The sequence below is a fragment of the Alligator mississippiensis genome, chromosome 1 (genome assembly GCF_030867095.1).
Source record: "Alligator mississippiensis isolate rAllMis1 chromosome 1, rAllMis1, whole genome shotgun sequence".
NCBI classification, from domain to species: domain Eukaryota; kingdom Metazoa; phylum Chordata; order Crocodylia; family Alligatoridae; genus Alligator; species Alligator mississippiensis.
In genome coordinates this window covers 293,435,436-293,454,550 of record NC_081824.1, presented here as the reverse complement: position 1 = coordinate 293,454,550, position 19,115 = coordinate 293,435,436, and the positions used below count along the sequence as shown (strand labels likewise).

At 37.9% G+C, this 19,115-nt stretch overlaps 1 protein-coding gene across 2 annotated transcripts in view; it reads left to right on the top strand.

The window, feature by feature from the left end:
* RUNX1 (RUNX family transcription factor 1) overlaps positions 1 to 19,115 on the top strand; it is a 231,683-nt gene that overhangs the window by 139,631 nt on the left and 72,937 nt on the right. For both annotated transcript variants that reach the window (XM_019476441.2, XM_006278424.4), the window contains exon 4: positions 1,303 to 1,459. In XM_019476441.2, the coding sequence (XP_019331986.1) occupies positions 1,303 to 1,459 (157 nt within the window). The remainder of the gene's footprint in view (positions 1 to 1,302; positions 1,460 to 19,115) is intronic.

Here is a 19,115-nt window from a genome sequence, read left to right as displayed (position 1 = left end):
ATAAATAAGTATAATGAAGTAAGTAAAAGAGTAGCAAATCTGATTTAGAAAGATCTGTGTGAAGGTAGAAGAAATACAAAAAGTTTGAGACATTTTAACTGCGTGGAAATAAATTAGAAAATGCTAAGAGGAAGGGAAAAAATCAAGCAGTGCCTCAGAAGACATGATGCAGGACTGCTTCCTCTTAAATATGTAAAAGAGGAAGCTAAAACTAGCTACATTTTTTAAAGTAATTTAGAGGTCACCACATCAGCCACAGAACTGGGGAGTTGTGGGGCGGGGGGAGGGGGGGAGGGGAGGAGAATCTTAGCAACAGTGACAGAATCTAAATAAATACAACAGAAAACCGAATCACCTCTTTCTTTTATCAGAATAAATAAAGAGAAGTGCCAGATAAATTAGTTGAATTATACCAGCTTAAAACTGGTTTATATTAAATCAGAATTACATCCTGCATAGAAAGTTAAGGCAATGCTATATACCAGGAGGTTTAAACCACATGAAAATTGTGACACCAACCAGAAAAGTTAGGGTTACAAACCTAAATATTATGCACCTTATGTCAAGTGCACAGCAAGTGATACATTCTTAATATTAGTTCGATATTTGTAGAGATTGAGAGAGCGGATTGACAGCGGAAGCATTCATGACAGAAATTCAACTTTCAAATTGACTGTTTCAGGTTTTATTAGTGCATGTTACAATTTTGACACAAAGTTTTAAGAGGGTTTGAGTTTCATCAATTTGCTCCTAAAGTAAAAATGAAGCAGTTAAGTGAACATGGATTAAATATATATTTGAGGCCTCCTTTTCCACATCAGTGCTTTAGTTTTACGGTGGTCCAGGTGCACAAAAGTGAATGGAATTATATAGCATAAGACTAAATGAACATGATGGGGAATCAGGCCCTTTATGTCTAAAAGATAGTGGGCTTCATATTACTTTTACAATCATTTGTATTTACTTCGGCATAGGGCAGAAGGAATTCCATCAGTGCAAATGGCAGCCAAACAAGGCCCTATCGTTGATTTATTGGTAATTTGAAGTTCTCTATTTCAGAATATGTTTCTGCATATTGTACATGCATACATCTGTAGTCAGTGTTCCAGACATATTTAGCTAAAAATATTTGTACCCAGCTCTGCAAACTCACTTAGGAGCGCATCCTATTTACTCCAAGTAGCCTTTTAGTCTATATAATTTGTTAATTTTTGCTTTTTTGTCAGATCATTTACTGACTCTAAGCAGATTTAAAATACATTTCACATAGGAAAACTGAGGATTTTTATTTACTCTTTTCAGGTGGTGGCTTTAGGAGATGTCCCTGATGGAACACTGGTCACAGTAATGGCTGGAAATGATGAAAACTACTCTGCAGAGCTCAGAAATGCTACAGCTGCCATGAAAAACCAAGTCGCCAGGTTCAACGACCTCAGATTTGTGGGCAGAAGTGGAAGAGGTAGGTTTTGCTCACAGCTATATTTTGACTGTGTTTACTATTTGAACTAAATTCCAATTACTTAGGTACAATTTGAATACAAAATATGTCCCACTTCTGTGCTAGGGAATCCTGCAAGATCTGGCTTGTGCTGACTGCTATGGTATACAAGTTCATCATATATTTTTATTGTTTTACCAGAGCCACTCCTCGGTATGACTTCTATTTCCTATTCTCATTTAAAAAACTATCCAAAAACAATGAGCTAGATTCTACCTTGAGGAATATCTATGTCATCTCAGAAGCAGAATGGAACCCCTTTTTTAGTTTAATTTATACATATGTGAAACAAGAGGTAGTAAGGCACATCTTTAGCTGACAAAAATCAGTGCATCTTTATTCTCCAAGACTGTGGGTGATAATTTGGCTCCTCTGGTCCAACAGAAATTTCTTCTATAAGGGCCAAACTCAACTTTACAGGAGAAAGTGCTTTTCTGGGGAGTCAGCTCTTGACTGGGATGAGCACCCACAGGAACTATGAATCATCACAAAGTTGATCCCTGTCCACTCAGAGTGCAAGGCACATTTCTTTGACCCAGTCTTTTCTAACATAAACATAGAAAAGCATCTGTAGGCGTGTGTTTAGTGCACCAGTGGAGGGCACTTAAAAATGGTAGGTAGAAGCTATTTATGAGCCAATAGAACTGAATAGGGTTTGCCAGCAGAAGATCTAGACCACTTTATTTCGCTCTTAACTTTTAATCACAAGTAAATTTAAAAAAACATATCCTTGTTATATGCAGAATACACGTTTTTTAAAAGATGCAGAATATTAGTCTATCCAAAATGTTACCAGAAATCTGTGTTACCAGAAATTAACGTGCCTAATTCACTTGTCATGGAATGAACAAATGATACAGGCCTGATCCAAAACCTAGTGCAATCAGTTGAAAGACTTCTATCAGCTGTAATGTATGTTAGATCAGACTCATAATCCTAGAAAATGCATACTTTAAACAATCTTGTTTCTGTCTGTATTGCAAGGTAATCTTAAGAACTCATTTTATAATGCTCTCCTTAAACATGTGAGTGGTTCATGCAAGCAAAATCTGCATAAATATGGGTTGCTGGATGAAGTGCATAGCAGAGAAGCAAATTAATTTCAGTAACATGGCTTTTTTTGTTTTAAGCTGAAGAGCCAAAAAGTAAGGTACTGCCAGTATGCTGTCATACAAAGCTTACAAATACATTTTTCTTCTACTTAGTTCATATCTTAGTAAAATCAGAACAGAGGATTGCTGATTAGGGTCCCTTCAAAACTGTAAAATTTACAAATCAAAACTGGCAATATCCACTGCATTCCCACCATTTATATTTGCTTAATATATTGAGCACTGTTGCCTCTTTGGAACCAGACAGAGCTCTTTTCAGCTAATTGTATCTTCCCCACCCTGATTTCCTTCTCTGTTCTCTTTTAGTGCTTTAGTGTCCTCTTGATGTGTTTGTATATGCATAACTCCCATAAACATGAATGGAGTTATGAGCATACTTCAGGAGGATTGCATAGTTGTCTCATTCTTGCTCCCTGCAAAGTCATTCATTACACTGGGAGTAGGATCAGGCTTATGACTGAGGAAGTTACACTGATTATAGACAGCAGACTTTATTGGCTTTATAAATGAAGCTGCATTTTCTAGACATAAAAACATGGTTTGTGAAATGCAAAGTTTATGTACAGTTTTAGAAAGCTATTCCCCTAGAACAGATTTACAGATAAGCTGTAAACATGAGAAGCAAATGTGTTTTACATATAAAAGATACACCCAGGCCTGTAGCTTTCTTAACCTAATGCAGTGATTCTCAACCAGGGTGACATGGCACGCTGGATGTCGTGAGATCCTTTCCAGAGTGCTGTGGGGTGCTCTGAAGCATTAGTACTGTTAGGTGTGCAAACATGAGTCACAGGATAGACTCCGAGATTTCAAATAGGAATCTATAGTGTTAAAAACATTCTGACCTGTTGTAGTCTTTCTCAGTTCTTTGTAACAGAAATGTCTCTGTTTTCTTCCCATAGTCAAAAAAGAGCAAAAACTAGGAACTGACATTTTCCAAGGAATGCCTTGAATCTAAATAGGTTGAAAATCATTGGCCTAATTAATGTACAGAAAGAGACATCCTTTAAACCTTGTTGTTTGGGTTATCTTCAGAACGCACTTGGTAGAAAAACCTGCATCTGGAAACATAGCTTTGTTCTTTTAATGAAGGATAATAATAGGGTGATGTAGAGAAAATTATATCCATTTACCAAAAACATTTGAGATGCTGTGATGTCTAAAAGTATAAGCCATTAAACATGTTAATATGATATATTAAAGGCTCCACCATTTCGGTAAAGGGAATTTGCATTATGATTCAGAGATGAGTGTTTAGAAAACATTTTGAAGATTCAGATGAATAGTTGGCAAAAGTGGTTGAGAAGCTAACAAAAATAGACCTGCAGTTTGGTTCCTGGCCATGCTAGGGAAATTAGAAATCATAACTGTGGTCTGTGTGCTCTTCAAGGTCAAAATTTGATAGCTGAGAGAGAACACTAGCTGTTCAAAAGAAAAATCTCGTAGAGAGGATTTTTGTTGCCGTTTACTTCATTAAAACCATTCAAGAGGCCAAAAATGTTGATTGTTTATACACACACACACACACACACACTAAATACAATAATCATTATAAAACTTCTAATTCTATATCTTGATCATTTAAATTATAAAATGACGTGGGGATTTGTATGCTGCTATTTAGTCTTGGAGGTTTAATCTCAAAAGGGCCATTGGCTATTCATATTTTGAGTGAATGACTAATACATGCTTTTGTTTATTCATGTAACACTGAACTGTTTTCTAAAGGTGTGGGTTATTTGCATTTGGCTTCATGGTTTCTGATGTTCTTTTCTGTTGAGTTTGCATAAAGACTAAAGAATAAGAATAAGCTTCATCAAAGGGCATTGGTTCTTTTGATTCTCTGGAATAGGAAAAGTAAATGAAACTCTGCTGTAAAATATTTGATTTTGAATAAATTCAGCTGTCACTAGTGATAATGTGATGCCAATACTATATGAACAGTGATTGAAAGTTCACATCAGTTATGGTAATTGTGGATACTGTCTGTGTACCTTGAGTGATTTGAAATCATTATTGTGGTATAGGAAGGGCTTTAAATAGGAGCAGTTCAAGTTCATGCCTCACTTTCTCTAACTATGTGTCAGTTATCATTTGAGCTATAATCATCATCATTGAAAAGCTATCAGAATTGTTGGCAGGTCAAATATTTTAGAGGATAGAAAAGAATAGCTCTTGTTAATTTTGATAATTACCCTTAATTTTTCCTCAGCCGTGTTTTAAAAAGAATGCAAGCTATTACGTATCAATATGGGAAACTCTAGCTTTTATTTCTAGTGTCCTTAATTGAGATTGTGGGCCAGATCTTCATCTATACAATTGATTATTTTTCATTGACTTTGATGGAGTTACACCATTTGAAGGTCTGGTCCTTTGTGTATGTTGAAGGATAAACTTGTACAACATACTAGATAGGAGTTAATCAGGTAACTAATGGTAATACTCAGTTGTGTTTATTAGAAAGGAATTGGCCTGGTTTTGCTGTTGCCAGGCATGTAGTCCAGTATGAAAAAGCAATTTTCTTGATACCAAGAAAGGGAACTGAGAATATCACAGGTCTCCAGAAACAGCAAGATGTTGTATAAAGGTGATTTGGCTTGCTTTCCAGTACAAAACAGATTTACATTGGAATTGGCTGAAGTCCAGGATTACTATTCCTCACCCTAGGTTGAGAATGCTACTGGGAAAACCTGCCTGTCTGGCTTGCAGGCCTTACAAAGTCATTTCTCAAAGAAAAATGTATTTTAAGCCTACAGACACCCTACACTCCTCTGCCTGGCTTACTGGCAACAATTTTCCTTATATTTTTCTCCACAATTTTCCTTTCATTCATAATTTTTTCCATTTCTGTTCAATAAAAGTTTCTTACCAATGCAAAATATCCATTTCTCTAAATGTGGGTAGGTTACTGTAATAAAATAAAATGGATATAAAAAGTTAAAACCAGAGTAGTCTTGATAAAAAGAAAAAAATGAATGCTTATTTTGAAAAAGGAAAGCATTGTGATATGATGGGCACCATATATTTGGCTCTTGGAATCACTAATCTAAATATCTATCAGCTTTGTAGAATGTAACCTTTAAAAAAGTTTTCTTGATGAAAATCATTATTAATAGGTTAATATAGTTGTAACTGGTGCAGAAACATCTTCTTTTCAACTCCTGACACTGTCAATCTTGCATTTAAACCTTTTGCAGGAGTTCAGAGGTATAACTGGAGTTATTGCACAGTCTTTTTTAAGTTGCATTTTGTGAAGGAATAGAACTGAAATAAAAAATTCCAGCAGCAGCAGCAAGATGAGGATCAAGTGAATAATTATGCAAATGTTATTCAACTTTACAAAGCCTGTAGGAGGACACTTAAAGGATATTGCAAAATATGATCAGAAATATCTGCCTCCAGGAGTCTTTCAGTTATAAATTTATGGAAGAAATATCAATTTAAGCTGAAATTCACATTATGGGAAGGTTTACACATAGAACGTTATGGGGACAGATACCAAATTCAATTATTTTAACTAACCTTCTGATGGCAGACTCTGTCTCATATTGCATAACTTAGTATTTGAAGGCATTTTGTTAAAATTTGCCTTAACCTTATTTAAAATGATATCAGTATGCATCACACAGAGTGCATTGATATTCAGCTGAATCTAAAAAGCAGCAAAAACTGTCTCAAGCAGTTAGTTGGGCTCCTGATCCAAGCTCATTTAATTCCATGGAAAGAATCCTATTGACTACAGTCGGGTCTGCCTCTGATCCTGTTAATCAGGGTTTTCATATAAGAATAGATTAGTATTGTATTTCTAATGTTTGAATATACTCTGGGGTAAGGGGTCTCTAGACATAGAAAGTTACTTTACGAAGCTAACCTCATATACCGATTTCCTTGCATTAGAATTAATGAAACTGAAATTGAAGAAATGTAACAGCAGGGAATTTGAAAAAGAAAAGTTGCAATCAATGCAACCTAAAAATAAACATTATAGTATTCATGTTATTGTAATAGGTAAGCAAGGAAACAGATGGACAGACTGATAAACCTTTAATTCAGAGACTTAGTAGTAGGGTATGAAGATGGTCTTAATCAGGCCCAGATGAACTGTGTGGAGAAAATTTGCCTGTGCTGTCCCTGTTCTATAAATTAATAAAGGGACTTCTGGGTTTGTCTGTGTTATATCATTCTTAGTCACCAAGTCATCCAAGGGTAAAATTCTTCCTAGTTTACAAGGTTGGTACCCAAACCTCCGTATTAATGTATACTCTAATAGGGCTATGTGAGAAGAGCTGTGTTTAGAACAGTCCACACAGTGCGGCTTTTCTATTCCTAGTGGGCTGTGGTGGTATGGAAGACAGTGTGTATGATTAAATCAGGGGTGGGCAATTATTTTGGGCAGAAGACCACTTACTGAGTTTTGGCAAGCCATCCGGAGCCGCATGACCGGCAGCCAGGGCCAGATAACTATTAACTTTCTAAATCTTGTAGGAGCCCCATGGGCCGGATAGAATGCCCTAGCGGGCCACATCTGCCTCACGGGCCGCATTTTGCCCACCCCTGGATTAAATAGATTGAGGGTTTTAATACTTTGCTTCAAATGGCGAAGTTAGTTGCTACAACGCCCACATGGTAAAGCTGGTTGCTACATTGGCCAGATGGGTTGTACTCACAGAAGGGGGCTGTGCTAAAGATTCATACCTTGGGTTTGAATTTGGGTAGAAGGATAGAGTTTGCCTTCCAGTATCATCACACTTCATCTGCATAAAGTCTCATTTACGCTTTATATGAGCAAAGTGAATTGAATTTCACCTTAAAAGAGAGTGGCACAGGTGTTTTTCGCTAGAGTATGTGCCTCTATTTGTTAGGGCTGTTAAATGTAGTAATATTTTTCTGTAAACTGAGTAATCCCAACCAATTTTGGCATGCAGACTCTCCACATTTAACAGATTTATGATCTCACAAATCAAATAGCATTGATCTGTCAGTGCAAAAAGGGTACACAAATATGGATTAATTAATAACATGAGACCTTTAGACAAAGTTACTTTCTTGGTTCAAGTCTTCAGTAGAAACTTAGTTGTAGGGGGAGGGAAGAAGATTTATAATACTGTACGATCAAAACTGACTAGAATGCACAGTTATATATTCAGTGGAGACGTTTTTGTATGAATTGCTGATTGTGTAAGGAAGTATATGATTCAGTTCAGTGAGGATATTTGAATTGAAAACATCATGTGGTCTGTGGGACTGAGCATGACTCCTTCTATCTTTGCCAGCTCACAAACATTCTGCTGGGTTACTTAAATTTGGTCTGGGTTGAAGAACTCTCAATCAGAAAGCATCAACAGGAGAAAAATAATGGTAGAATGATTTTTAGAGCTTCCTGTCTTCCGGGAGCATTACTGCTGTAAACAGTGATGATGCCAAGTGCTGAACCACTGCCCTAATTCCAATAACAATAAATCTATTTTTTGGTTTTGCAGAGCTGTGCTTGTACATTTTTTAAACTTGGGATAATGTTGAGGAAGATGAGAGAGTCTGTTAACCTCAGAGTGGTTTCTTATTTTGTATGATCATAAAACGTTCAGCCTAAAAGGATAGTGTTTAGGGAAAACAAAGTACCTCACTGGATGAAGAGGTTACATAGTTTCAAACAATCTGTTTTCCTTTTAGCACTTCTCTTTTATTTTGTTTTTTGTTTTGTTTTGCTTTTGTTTATAGTGTGCCCTCTTTCCGAAGTCTTCTCAAGCTAAACTGTCTGGAAAAAAAAAGTCACACTAACAGTGGCTGATTTGTAGTCAAAATAAAATCATTAAAAGATATTAATTAGTATTTTGACTTCTCAGCAATTTAATGAACTTCATTACTAAACCTAAATGGGCAGCCCATGTCATCTCACTTGCACTTAGCAGAAAACTGAGGAGGTGCACAACCATTTCAATACCAAGGGTCATAAACAAATTCAAATTTGCACATGGCCATACATAAATCTCCATCTATTTTGGGCCAGTTTGTATTCCTCCACAATGCATTCAGAACATATTTAAAATATATGTTATTTACACTTAAGCTGTGTGACTTTTCACTTTTATCCTCTTTACTCTGTTTTATTTCTGTTTCTCTCTTTTTATCCCCAGCTTTCCCTGCCGTGTCCTTTTATAATTTCTTTTCCATCTCTTTAGCTAGACCCTATGTCCTTTTTTGTGGTCTTTGCCAACCTTTGCCTTTGAGGTTCCTGCTCCTTTATTACTGCTTCTCACCTGCAACCTCCTTTTCCCACCTCAGAGAGGTGTTAGGTGAAATTCTAGTCTTTGGGGAGCTCTGTCAGTGATCTCAGTTGGGCCTGGGGGTTAGACCATCATTTCAGAAGTGAGTAAGGGCAAAGGAGCACAATGCCTTTTTCCCAGGGCCCAGTCCAAATACACCCTGATCCTCAGCTCTAGTACTTTAAGCTGCTAGTCTCAGACCTGGTTTTCACTTACTAGAATCTTTACATTGTTTACTTAAAGCACCCTTTACACACTGCCAAAGTAGCGTAAATTAGTATTATCTAATAGCTATGTCATAGTTGTGTCTAAAAGCCTTAAGCTGATTGGTTCCCATTGTCTTAGGCATTATACAAAGTTGTCATTAATAGAAGTAAGAAACTAAAAAACCTAAGAAACTAAAACCCTTCCATTTTTAGCCACAATTCTCCAGCTAGGAATGGTACTTTAATCTCGTTCCCTATTTGGCATCTCACTTAGGCAAGGAGTAGCTTCTAATAATATACAGGAAGGGGAGAGGCTTTGGCTGGCAGGAGTGGGTGAAGGTGGAATATCTGGAGACTTTCAAGGGAGAACAGGGGAAGAAGCAGCTGCAGATTAGAAGGAAAAAAAACACTGTGAGGAAATGCATCCAGCAGACCATAGGCTAACATTATTGTACTACAACTCTAAAATATCATAAATCAGTTTTCACATTTTGAACTTGTCTGCACTAAAAGGTTTTCTTTGGTGGAACTTTCTGCTGGTGACACATGCCATGTGTTCATATGATTTTTCTTCCCCAGCACCAGTTCTCTGGGCATCTATCAAATTATCCCAGTGTTCATCCAAGGTCTGTATTGATGTGTGTCACCTTACTTAATGTTAGTCTAGGCGCATGCAACTTACAAAACAAGTAAATCACAGTAAACAGTCCTCTCTCTCTGCTGGAAGTCACTCATTTGGTCACATAACCCTTATAAGCACGTACCAGTATCATTTGCCAACAATATTCAGAGCAAGCACATATTTTTTCTTTTCCATTTTCTTTTCTGTTTTCTTTTCTTTTCTTTTCATCTGTGAACCAATAACCAACTTTGTTCACTGTACCTCATACATATGCCTGGAGCCATGTAAGGAGAGGCATGTGCTTGGAATGCAGTGCCAGAATGCTAAGTTTGACAGGTATGTCTCCGAACACATGGCTGGACGAGAATGTGCCCAGAGTGAAAACCGGACAATGGACAAAAAGCAAAGACAAAATCAAGGGCCACAATAAGCTAATCAGTAGGTGGCACTGTTCTCTTTAAGCAGTTGCAGGACTAGTGCCCTATAGAATGGTTTCTCAGTGTCACCCCATTTCATGGCCTGGAACAAATTATTTAGGGATGCCCTTATGCCAGAATCCGCAGCCCTGAGTAAGGCAATAGGCAGTTCCCCAAACAACAAATAGGGAAGGTGAGGCACCTTCTAATGGGATCCACAAAAAGCCAGCATGTTAGGCAGAGACTCATCTAAATAAGCCAATAGGGAAAGACAGAAGGCAGAAGATGCCTTGCCTCCTGCCAAAATGTAGTAGTAGTTTACATGAAAAAATCACTGTTAAAATTAAGTAAAAGCTCTTGGAGTAAGGAAGAGAATCACACCCAGGCAGGTGCCCTGGCGCAAGCCAGCTCCCTCCTGTGTATGTGTCTTTATTTTTTTCATGTCTTTGTACAAAGTATTTAGCAGAATTCACAGGTTTGTTGGATTCTGACAGGCTACACCATGAGTGCTTCTGTTTTGGCCTTGAACTTGCACTCTCTGGCTCTTACATCTGAGGTCCTGGATAAAACGTTGGACACCAGCTCCAATGGCCATGTTGTTAAAGCAAGTTGCAGTTTCAACAATATTTTGTGCACAGCCTGACCCACTAAGAATGCTCTGAGTCTGCCTCACTAATTGAACCTCACGCAGATGGGACAGATGGAAGAACACCCAGTCTGTGAACTCCTTTGGGGCTTTGGTGAGAGAGAGCTGCGGAGTTGCTCAGTGTTATCAAGGCCGTCACACTCAAAAGCAGAATGTTGGTACCTGGGGAACTTCAATGTTGAAAATGGAGGCATTTACATGACAGGTGCTTTCTGGGACAGGAGTGGGGGTGCTTAATGTTTGGATTTAGGTGTCTAAATCCCACCTAACTCCCACTTCAAGTTCCTTAAGTACTTTTGTGGCTCTGGGCCTTAACCTTTTCGTGTCTGTCTCAACACTTACAAAATGCAAGTGATAATTTCTACCTCACAAAGTTGTTGTGAAGGCTCATGAATGGTTTGAAATTATAAAGTGTTATAGATGGGCTAAGGACTATTATTAGCCATAAAGATTGCAAGGCACTTTATGTAAGGATAAGGTGCTACATTTTGAGTAATTTCATTTTGCCTGCCTGAGTTCTTCTCTCCTTTGTATTTGTTTACGGTATTGCTTCCCTTTTCCTGTCCTAAACCATTTTTTAACATCATTGCATTCTGCTAACCATCTGCTGCATTCCACTTGAGAGATAGCTGGTCTCCAGGAGACTAAGTGCTTTTTTAAGTATCGGTTTGTAAAATACTGTGGAATTCTTTGCAGAGAAAGGTTCTGTTTAACTGTAAAATGATATAATGATGGAGAAGTCTAAAAACGCAGGACTCCTGGCAACACAGGTAGCCATAACTCAAAAGTAGTAACACAGAATCTGGGGCAGTGAATCAGTTACTGCACAGCAGAAATGAAGAGACTTACATCTGACTGATCCTCGTGAAAAAAGTAATGCTATTGTTATTTAGCCCTCCCCACCCCTTTGTTTAAGCATTAGTAACATATAGGTATTTATAAATTGGACATATGCCTTTCAAGTCTCAATAATATTTGCCAATAAACTTGATATTTTAACAATAAAGCAATAAACACTTTGTACTGCCACTGTGCCTCAGAGGTGGGGCACTCAACAGCATCTTATTCTTCCTATGCTGTAATTATTGTCTCCACCCATGTTCATAAGAATTTTATAGTGGTGTTGAAGCAGTTCCATTTGCAGTTAAAGACTGCTTGGTCTTTCCATTAAGAATGCTTTTCCAGTTTTTTAATGCTTTAATTCATTCTAAAAACTTAAACTGCAGGCTTTCAGCCTAAGAAACATCCTTCCCCACCACCCCCAAATTAATTTATATTACATCACCAGAGCAGGGGATTTTTTTCATCCAGTTTCTAATGTTATTGTTACTTCCAGTAGGGGCTAGGGTGGTGTGGGTGCTAAAGTGCACAGCTGACAGCCCAGAGATTGCAGGTTTGAGGCCATAAAAGAAGCACTCGTGGTGTGGCCCCGTCAGATTCCAATGAATCTGTAAATTCTACTCAGTACCTTGTCACAAGGACAGAAGGAGGTTACTTCTAGCACATGGACAGACACACCCACCTACAACCTTAACACATGAAAGCTGAAACACACATAAATACCTTGCCTTAAGGAAAATGAGATGCAAGTAAGCATCACTAGCCAAATTCCTATGACTACCCCTAAGAGCTTTATGTATGAACTTGGACAATGCCATGATGTCATCTCCAGAAATATTGTTGCCTAATGTGCATCTACTGCTGATGTTTATGTAAACAGGTAACTAGTGATTTGGTGTAAGATAATTCAGCCATCAAATCTCCTTCTTGCCACCCTGATCCTAGACCTCTAGACTTCACACATCCTCCCCTCCCTTTGGTTGCTTCCTGTCCTACTTGGCTCAGAGATTCCCATCCCTCCTCCCCCAGCACACACACATACACACACCTTCCATCTGCTAATAAATGGCTACAGTCATTTGGGACCTATCTCTAGCATATAATGATCCTAAACTACTGCCATCTGGTATTGAGACAAGGGCAGAAACCATATATTTGTCAAATCTCTCATATACTGAATTAACTTGTTCTGTTCCAAGGAAATTGAAATAAACAAAACAAAAACAAGAATAAACTCAACAAACAGAATTAAGAGCTGTGCAGTTTCCATGTATTTCAAACATCAATATTAAAAAATCCATAAATTAAGTATTTCATTTCTTAAATAAAAAACGCTTACATATAGGCAGACTGTGGAACAGCAGTGTTTTTTGCAGCTATTCTCAGTCTGTCTGGAAATGTGGGCACCCAGATTCCCAGAACAATAGAGGAGGAGGAGGATGGTGTCATCATGCTAGTATATGGGATTGGGAAGTGAAACTGATTTGCAACACAGAAGTGAAACTGACTATACATAAAACATAATCAAGTAGAAAAGTAAACAACTGAACTATTTTTTTAAAAAGTCCAGTCAGTGTTAGTCACCTAAGGCCTCTTTTAATGCTCAGACATATTAATAATCCTTGTTCATATTAGGAAGGGATCACTCTTCCATGAGTAACAGGATCAGACTCTGAGGTACAACTTGTTGCAATGGTATAGAAAAGAAGTGTTCAGAGGAAATGTGTGCTTTGCATTGGCAGTGTCCCATTGCTTGCATGGGTGCTAGCCTCTTCATTTCTGCTAGCAGGAATGCTGCTCTGCAATACTAGCCTTCTTGCTTCAAGAGAAAAGTGGTTGGTATTAGGTTGGTAATACCTAATGAATTACATTGGTATTACAGAGAAAAGGGACAATCCTCTCCCCCTGCCCCCTGCAGTTTTGACTAGTTTCTTGGATATTCTCCACAAGGGGAACCTTTGGGTGGTGTACAGCTATCATAGCACAACATGTGTGGTTGGTGGAGAGTTGTGTGGTCAGAGCACTGTTTCATATCAGCAACTTTGTCTACCAGAATAGCCCCTTGGGGACATGGTCAACCAGGCATATTTTTGAGCCTTCTTGTGTCTGCCTAAGTTGTAAGTTTAAGGCACAATCAGCCAGGGTTTGGACCAGTGATCTGAGCTGATTAGTTTGAATATGTTCTGGCAAAAGTGTATATCATGAGGAGGATTTTAGTAGTAGGTTGCCTGACTTTAAACAGTGATATAGGTAAAAAATATTTGGGTGTTTATACACATACTCCAAGAGTGCGGGGGGGGGGGGGGGGGCACTCTAATTAAAATGTCCAAAGCGTCACATGCATCAGTGTCCCCACACTTAAAAATGGTGGTGAGCAAGCTTTAGATAAAGCGCCCCTGCCACCATTTTTAAGCGCAGGGACACTGATACATGAGATGCTGCAGGATCCATTGAAACCAGTAATTGTCACACTCCAGCAGACTCAATTAATTACGCACTGTAATTATAGCATGTTGGAGCAGCCTTGCTGTTCGTCTATAGGCAACCATTGTGTTTATAATGGTTTTAAAGGTAGATTTTGATTTTTGAACTCAAATGGGTAAAATAACCACTTTTCATGTAATTTAATTTCACTTTCATTATTCAATTTCTGAATTGTTTCTAAATAGCATGAGGTAGACCTGAATATTTGTTTTGCAGAGTAATATAGGATCATAGGAATGTAAGGCTGGAAGGGACCTCATAAAGTCATCTAATCCAGCCCCCTGCTCAAGGCAGGATCATCCCTGACTAAACCATTTCAGTCAAGTGGCTGTCCAATATGGTCTTGAAAATTTCGAAGGATGAAGAGTCCACCGTTTTCAATGTTTGATCACTCTTATAGTCAGAAAGTTCTTCCTAATCTCTGACCTAAATGTCCTCTGCTGCAGCCTGAGGCCTTTGTCCTAGCCCTATCCCTCTATAGCCAGAGAGAAAAACCTGTCTCCATCCTTTTATAAAAATCCTTTGGATACCAAATCCCCAGTCTTCTCTTCTCCACACTAAATAACCTTAGTTCTTTCAGCTTTTCCTCATAAGTCATGCTTCCCTGGCCTATAATCATTTTTGTTGCCTTCCACTGGATTCTTTCCAACCTGCCCACATCTTTCCTGACATGTGAGACCCAAAACCGGATACAAATGCGATAGCCCCACCTGAACTCAAATGCGATCACCCCTCATCTTTATGTAGAAGTTTGAGATGCTCTGTACAACAAAATATATGGGAAGGTTCATTTATGAATCAGCAAAGCGTGTGGCTTATTAGCTGAAGGAATGGGTGGAATTAGAATGAAGATATTATCAGAATCTTATTAGGCAATAGGTTCAGTTTGGTGTGGCTTTACAGCCCTGAGTTAACAAGAAGCAGAATTTGGCTCTATGAGTGAAATCTTGTGTTCATTTAAATTAATGACCAGACACCTACTGACTTAATTATGGTCAGAATTTCACTACAGAAGGTAAAAAAATAAGAATTGCTTGTGAGCAGTGCATAGAAATTAACACAGCAGTAAGGCTGACTAGCTGTCCTGACATGAGCAGAAGAGTACAAAGGTTTTTGCACGTGCCAATTGGTCAGTTATTTGCTGAAGTATCTGCTTGCATACCTGATAATACAGCATTTGTACAGTTTTGGAGACATGCCCATAGTATTCTCACTTGTCTGTTTGGCCTACACCATTAAACATTCAGAATTTATAAACATTGTTGCTACATCATAACATATAAAGTTAGTAGTAGGGTTTTTTTTCTTGTTACTTAAAATAAGAGGCATCTCTAATATATGTGTGTTAATGGTAAGCAAATATTGCCTTTTTGGTGTCTTCTGCCATAGCTGTAATTCTGCTATGACATCCACTGGATCTGACATTTAGCTGAGTTACTATCACAGCTGTACAAAACAGCCACCAACGGGAATGGGAGCCAGATAGGAATCAGAGGACAGAATTTGGCCTTGGGTAGTTATTCCTAGACTGTCATGTAATTGAGTGAACTATTTTTTTTTAAAAAGCAGCTCACTAATGTGCACTGAGCAACGGCTAAGTAAGGGTCAGACACTGCTATCCTGACTCTTCCCATCAATTGCAATGGGATTATTCAAGTGATAAAGTGTTTACTCACTCTGTATAAAGAGTGGCAAAGTTAGGCCTGAGACATAGTAGTTAAGTGTGAGTGTGTTTTAGATTTCCTGTAAATATAACCACTCATGTTCTACCCTGAGAAACATCAGGTGAAATTGGAAAGATACATAGAAATGATCATGTAGCATGGTTTTAATAAAATCAGCTGGATACATAGGTATGAAAATGTGTAAGCAGAATATAAATGTACCATACAGAGAATATAAATGTACCATACCAAACTCTTTGACAGAGTTTATGGAAATATCCATAATATAGTTTGTACTGTATTGTATATTTTTGTATTCAGTTTCATATATTTCCATCCATACTGTTGGTCCTTGGTACATTCTTAGCTCCTTTCCCTTTCTCTTGTGTTCTGTCTAGTCATTTAATAGTAAAAAAAACTTTTGCACTATACAAAAACGTGCAATATTACATGACAAAACTCGTAAAGCAAAATAAAGCTATTGTAACAATATCAACTGCTTTCCTTCCCTTTATTCTTTTCCCCACTCAAAAATCTGAACCTCTTACTCCTTTTGTGCTCATTCAGACAAGCTCCTTGATTGAAGTAGAACTTTTTTGCTTAAGAAAGGACTGAATACAAATGTAATGATAATGAGGCACGTCATAAATTTGGCCCACAGCCGCTGATGTTCATCTGTCATCTTCTCCCACTCATATTTTTTGTACAGCCACAACACAGGCAAAAAATAAAATATGTTATTATGTTTTTAAACCAATCTGGTGATCCCTGCTCACTATGTCTTCTATGTGATTTTCTGTTTTCTCCTTGCTATATTTTGACTAGTTATATTTTATTGAATCCACATACATTTAAAAATGCCTTCCATCTCCAGAGCCCACTTTTAATTGCATTGCTCAGAGATGACTAAAGCAAAACACAACATCTTCATGTTACTTCATGGTTGATTCCTTTATTTCCCATCTCAACTCTACTCCCTCTCCAAAGCTTCAGATTACAGCAATGTATCCTACAGTTGAAGAGGCAGCAGTGTGGCCCTCCAAAACCTTTTAATACAATTGTGAGCATTGTCTAGAAGTGCCATTTCAAGCCCTTCACTTCACATTAAATGTGAGCTCACTGGTTCTTGCAGTTCCAGTCCCTGCCTTTCCCAGTCTGGCTGAGCTCAAGACACAAGCCTGGATCATTACACTGGGCCTTCAGGCTATGATTTGAGTAGATTGTTTAGTCTTTCTTTCCCTTTGCCTTTTAATGCTTTAGAGAGAGTTCCTATCTATCTTTGTCAACATCTTCAAAATTCAGGTTTCCATTTGTCTGTTCAGCAGTGTAATCAGTTCTATTACCCACGCTAAATTGTTTGTTTTCAACAAGGACCAGGTTTGACAGTAGTCTTGCAGAAGAGATATTACTAAGCCATAGTGCTGCTTGAAAATGCAAGTCTTATACTATACCTTTAAACGTGGAAGGCTTGACTTCCTTTTGATGTCTTGGTGAGACAAGGTCAAAGGCAGTCTGCAAAAGAAGCTCTACTCAAATCCTGTGAGTTTATTCTTTGGAACTGTGACTGCAGCATCACTCTATTGGGGGTTGCCAAGGATAATTATATAGGGAGTGGTCAGTCTCTGCAATGACTTAATCCTTGCTTGTCAGGTGCTTTAAAGATGAGGACTCTGTCTGATATCAGTTCACTATTAGGCTCTCACCTGACACAGCCACACATGCACAATGATTATTAATTTTAATATATTGTGTATTTATGTGATCCCTACTTAATTTGTGCATGGTCGTTCCTTAGCTATGTATGTGGACTGTTTTAAAGAGTCAGCACTTCTCACTGGCTAACAAAGATTGATGTACTGGAGAAATCTGACTGCTGGTTTTCAAGTGATTTAATCTGATACTACTTTTTAACTAAAATTAAATTTAAAAAGTGACTTAATCTGATATTACTTTTTAACTAAAATTTAACCAGTTTTCACATTCGTCTCTGTGTATATGTGAGCATCATGAAAGAATGTGTCTAAAACACATGATCCTCGATCTCAGCTGTATCCTAATAAATTGATGAAAGGGGAAAGCTTTTGTTTCTACATTCATGCAGTTATATGTATAAACATATGGTATATATTTAGCTAGAAAGACAGCCAGTCTGATTTTACCTGTATCAGCCAGGCATGTAGTTAACAAAAGCATTGTTAATAAGTAATAAAAGTGAATGCAAATTAAACAAAATGACCAGAGAAATGCAACAGAATTATCAGTAGGTAACAATAAGTGACACACAGATGTATGGTTATGTACTCCTGTGGTTAACCAGTATGTGGTTAATGAATAGTCTTCTGTAAACAGTGAAAGGTAAATGTAGTGTCTTCCTGCTTTTGCTAAACTGTGTCATAACCATACACAGGATCTAAAATCTAGCCAGTCCTGAAGTATTTCTTTAAAGTGGTTCCAAGTACTATACCTGCCGCTGTTTCCCTGTGCTGGTTTTTGTGGATTCACAATCACATTTAAATATGTTCAAAACATTTTTCTGTGTCTTTGTGCTGTATGAAAAATCTACATGCAAAATCAGGGGAAACTAATTGACTCTGTAAATTAGGAGCCAATGAAAGCATCTTACCACATGCTACATCCAGTATCTAAAGCAAAGACATTGGAAACAAAATAGAAATACCTATGAAGACATCGAAATAGATTAGCAAGAGAAAAAAATTATTTTTCTCTGATCTTTTCCAATTATGAGAATTTTGTGTGTGACTTGTAATAATGGTTCATAAAATATTTTCAGAAAGAAACTTGCCCCTTTTAATATTAGTTGACTCTTTTGATTTCTTTGTTAATTTTCTTCAAGAAGGTCTTGAATATTGGCAGGTATGATATGTCATGTAATTTGGTATAGGTTTCCCTTGCTTTATGCTGTACATGCGTTCCTGGAACAGGGCGTATAACTCAAATTCTCATAAAGGGAACCCACTTTACAATGTAACAAGTTGGGATACATTCCAAGACCTCGACTGTACTGACCCCCAGACCCATTGCTACCACTTTTACAAGACAGTTTTGGTACTCGCCAACAGCAGACTGTGCACACAAGCACAGGGTACTATCATAATGGGGATGGCAACTACAGAAACACGTGTCGCAGACAGTGAGCAAGGAGCACAGATCCACACAGGAGACTATATTTTGGTGCACATCACTCCCATAATGCACTGCACAAAGCAGCTGACTGCGGGCTTCCACCACACCGATGGCATTAGAGTGAATTTACCTCTCATATAACAAATTTTTGGTGTAAAAAGGATCATCGCATAAGAGCAAATTCACACATACAAAACCCACAAAAAGCAAGGGAGACCTG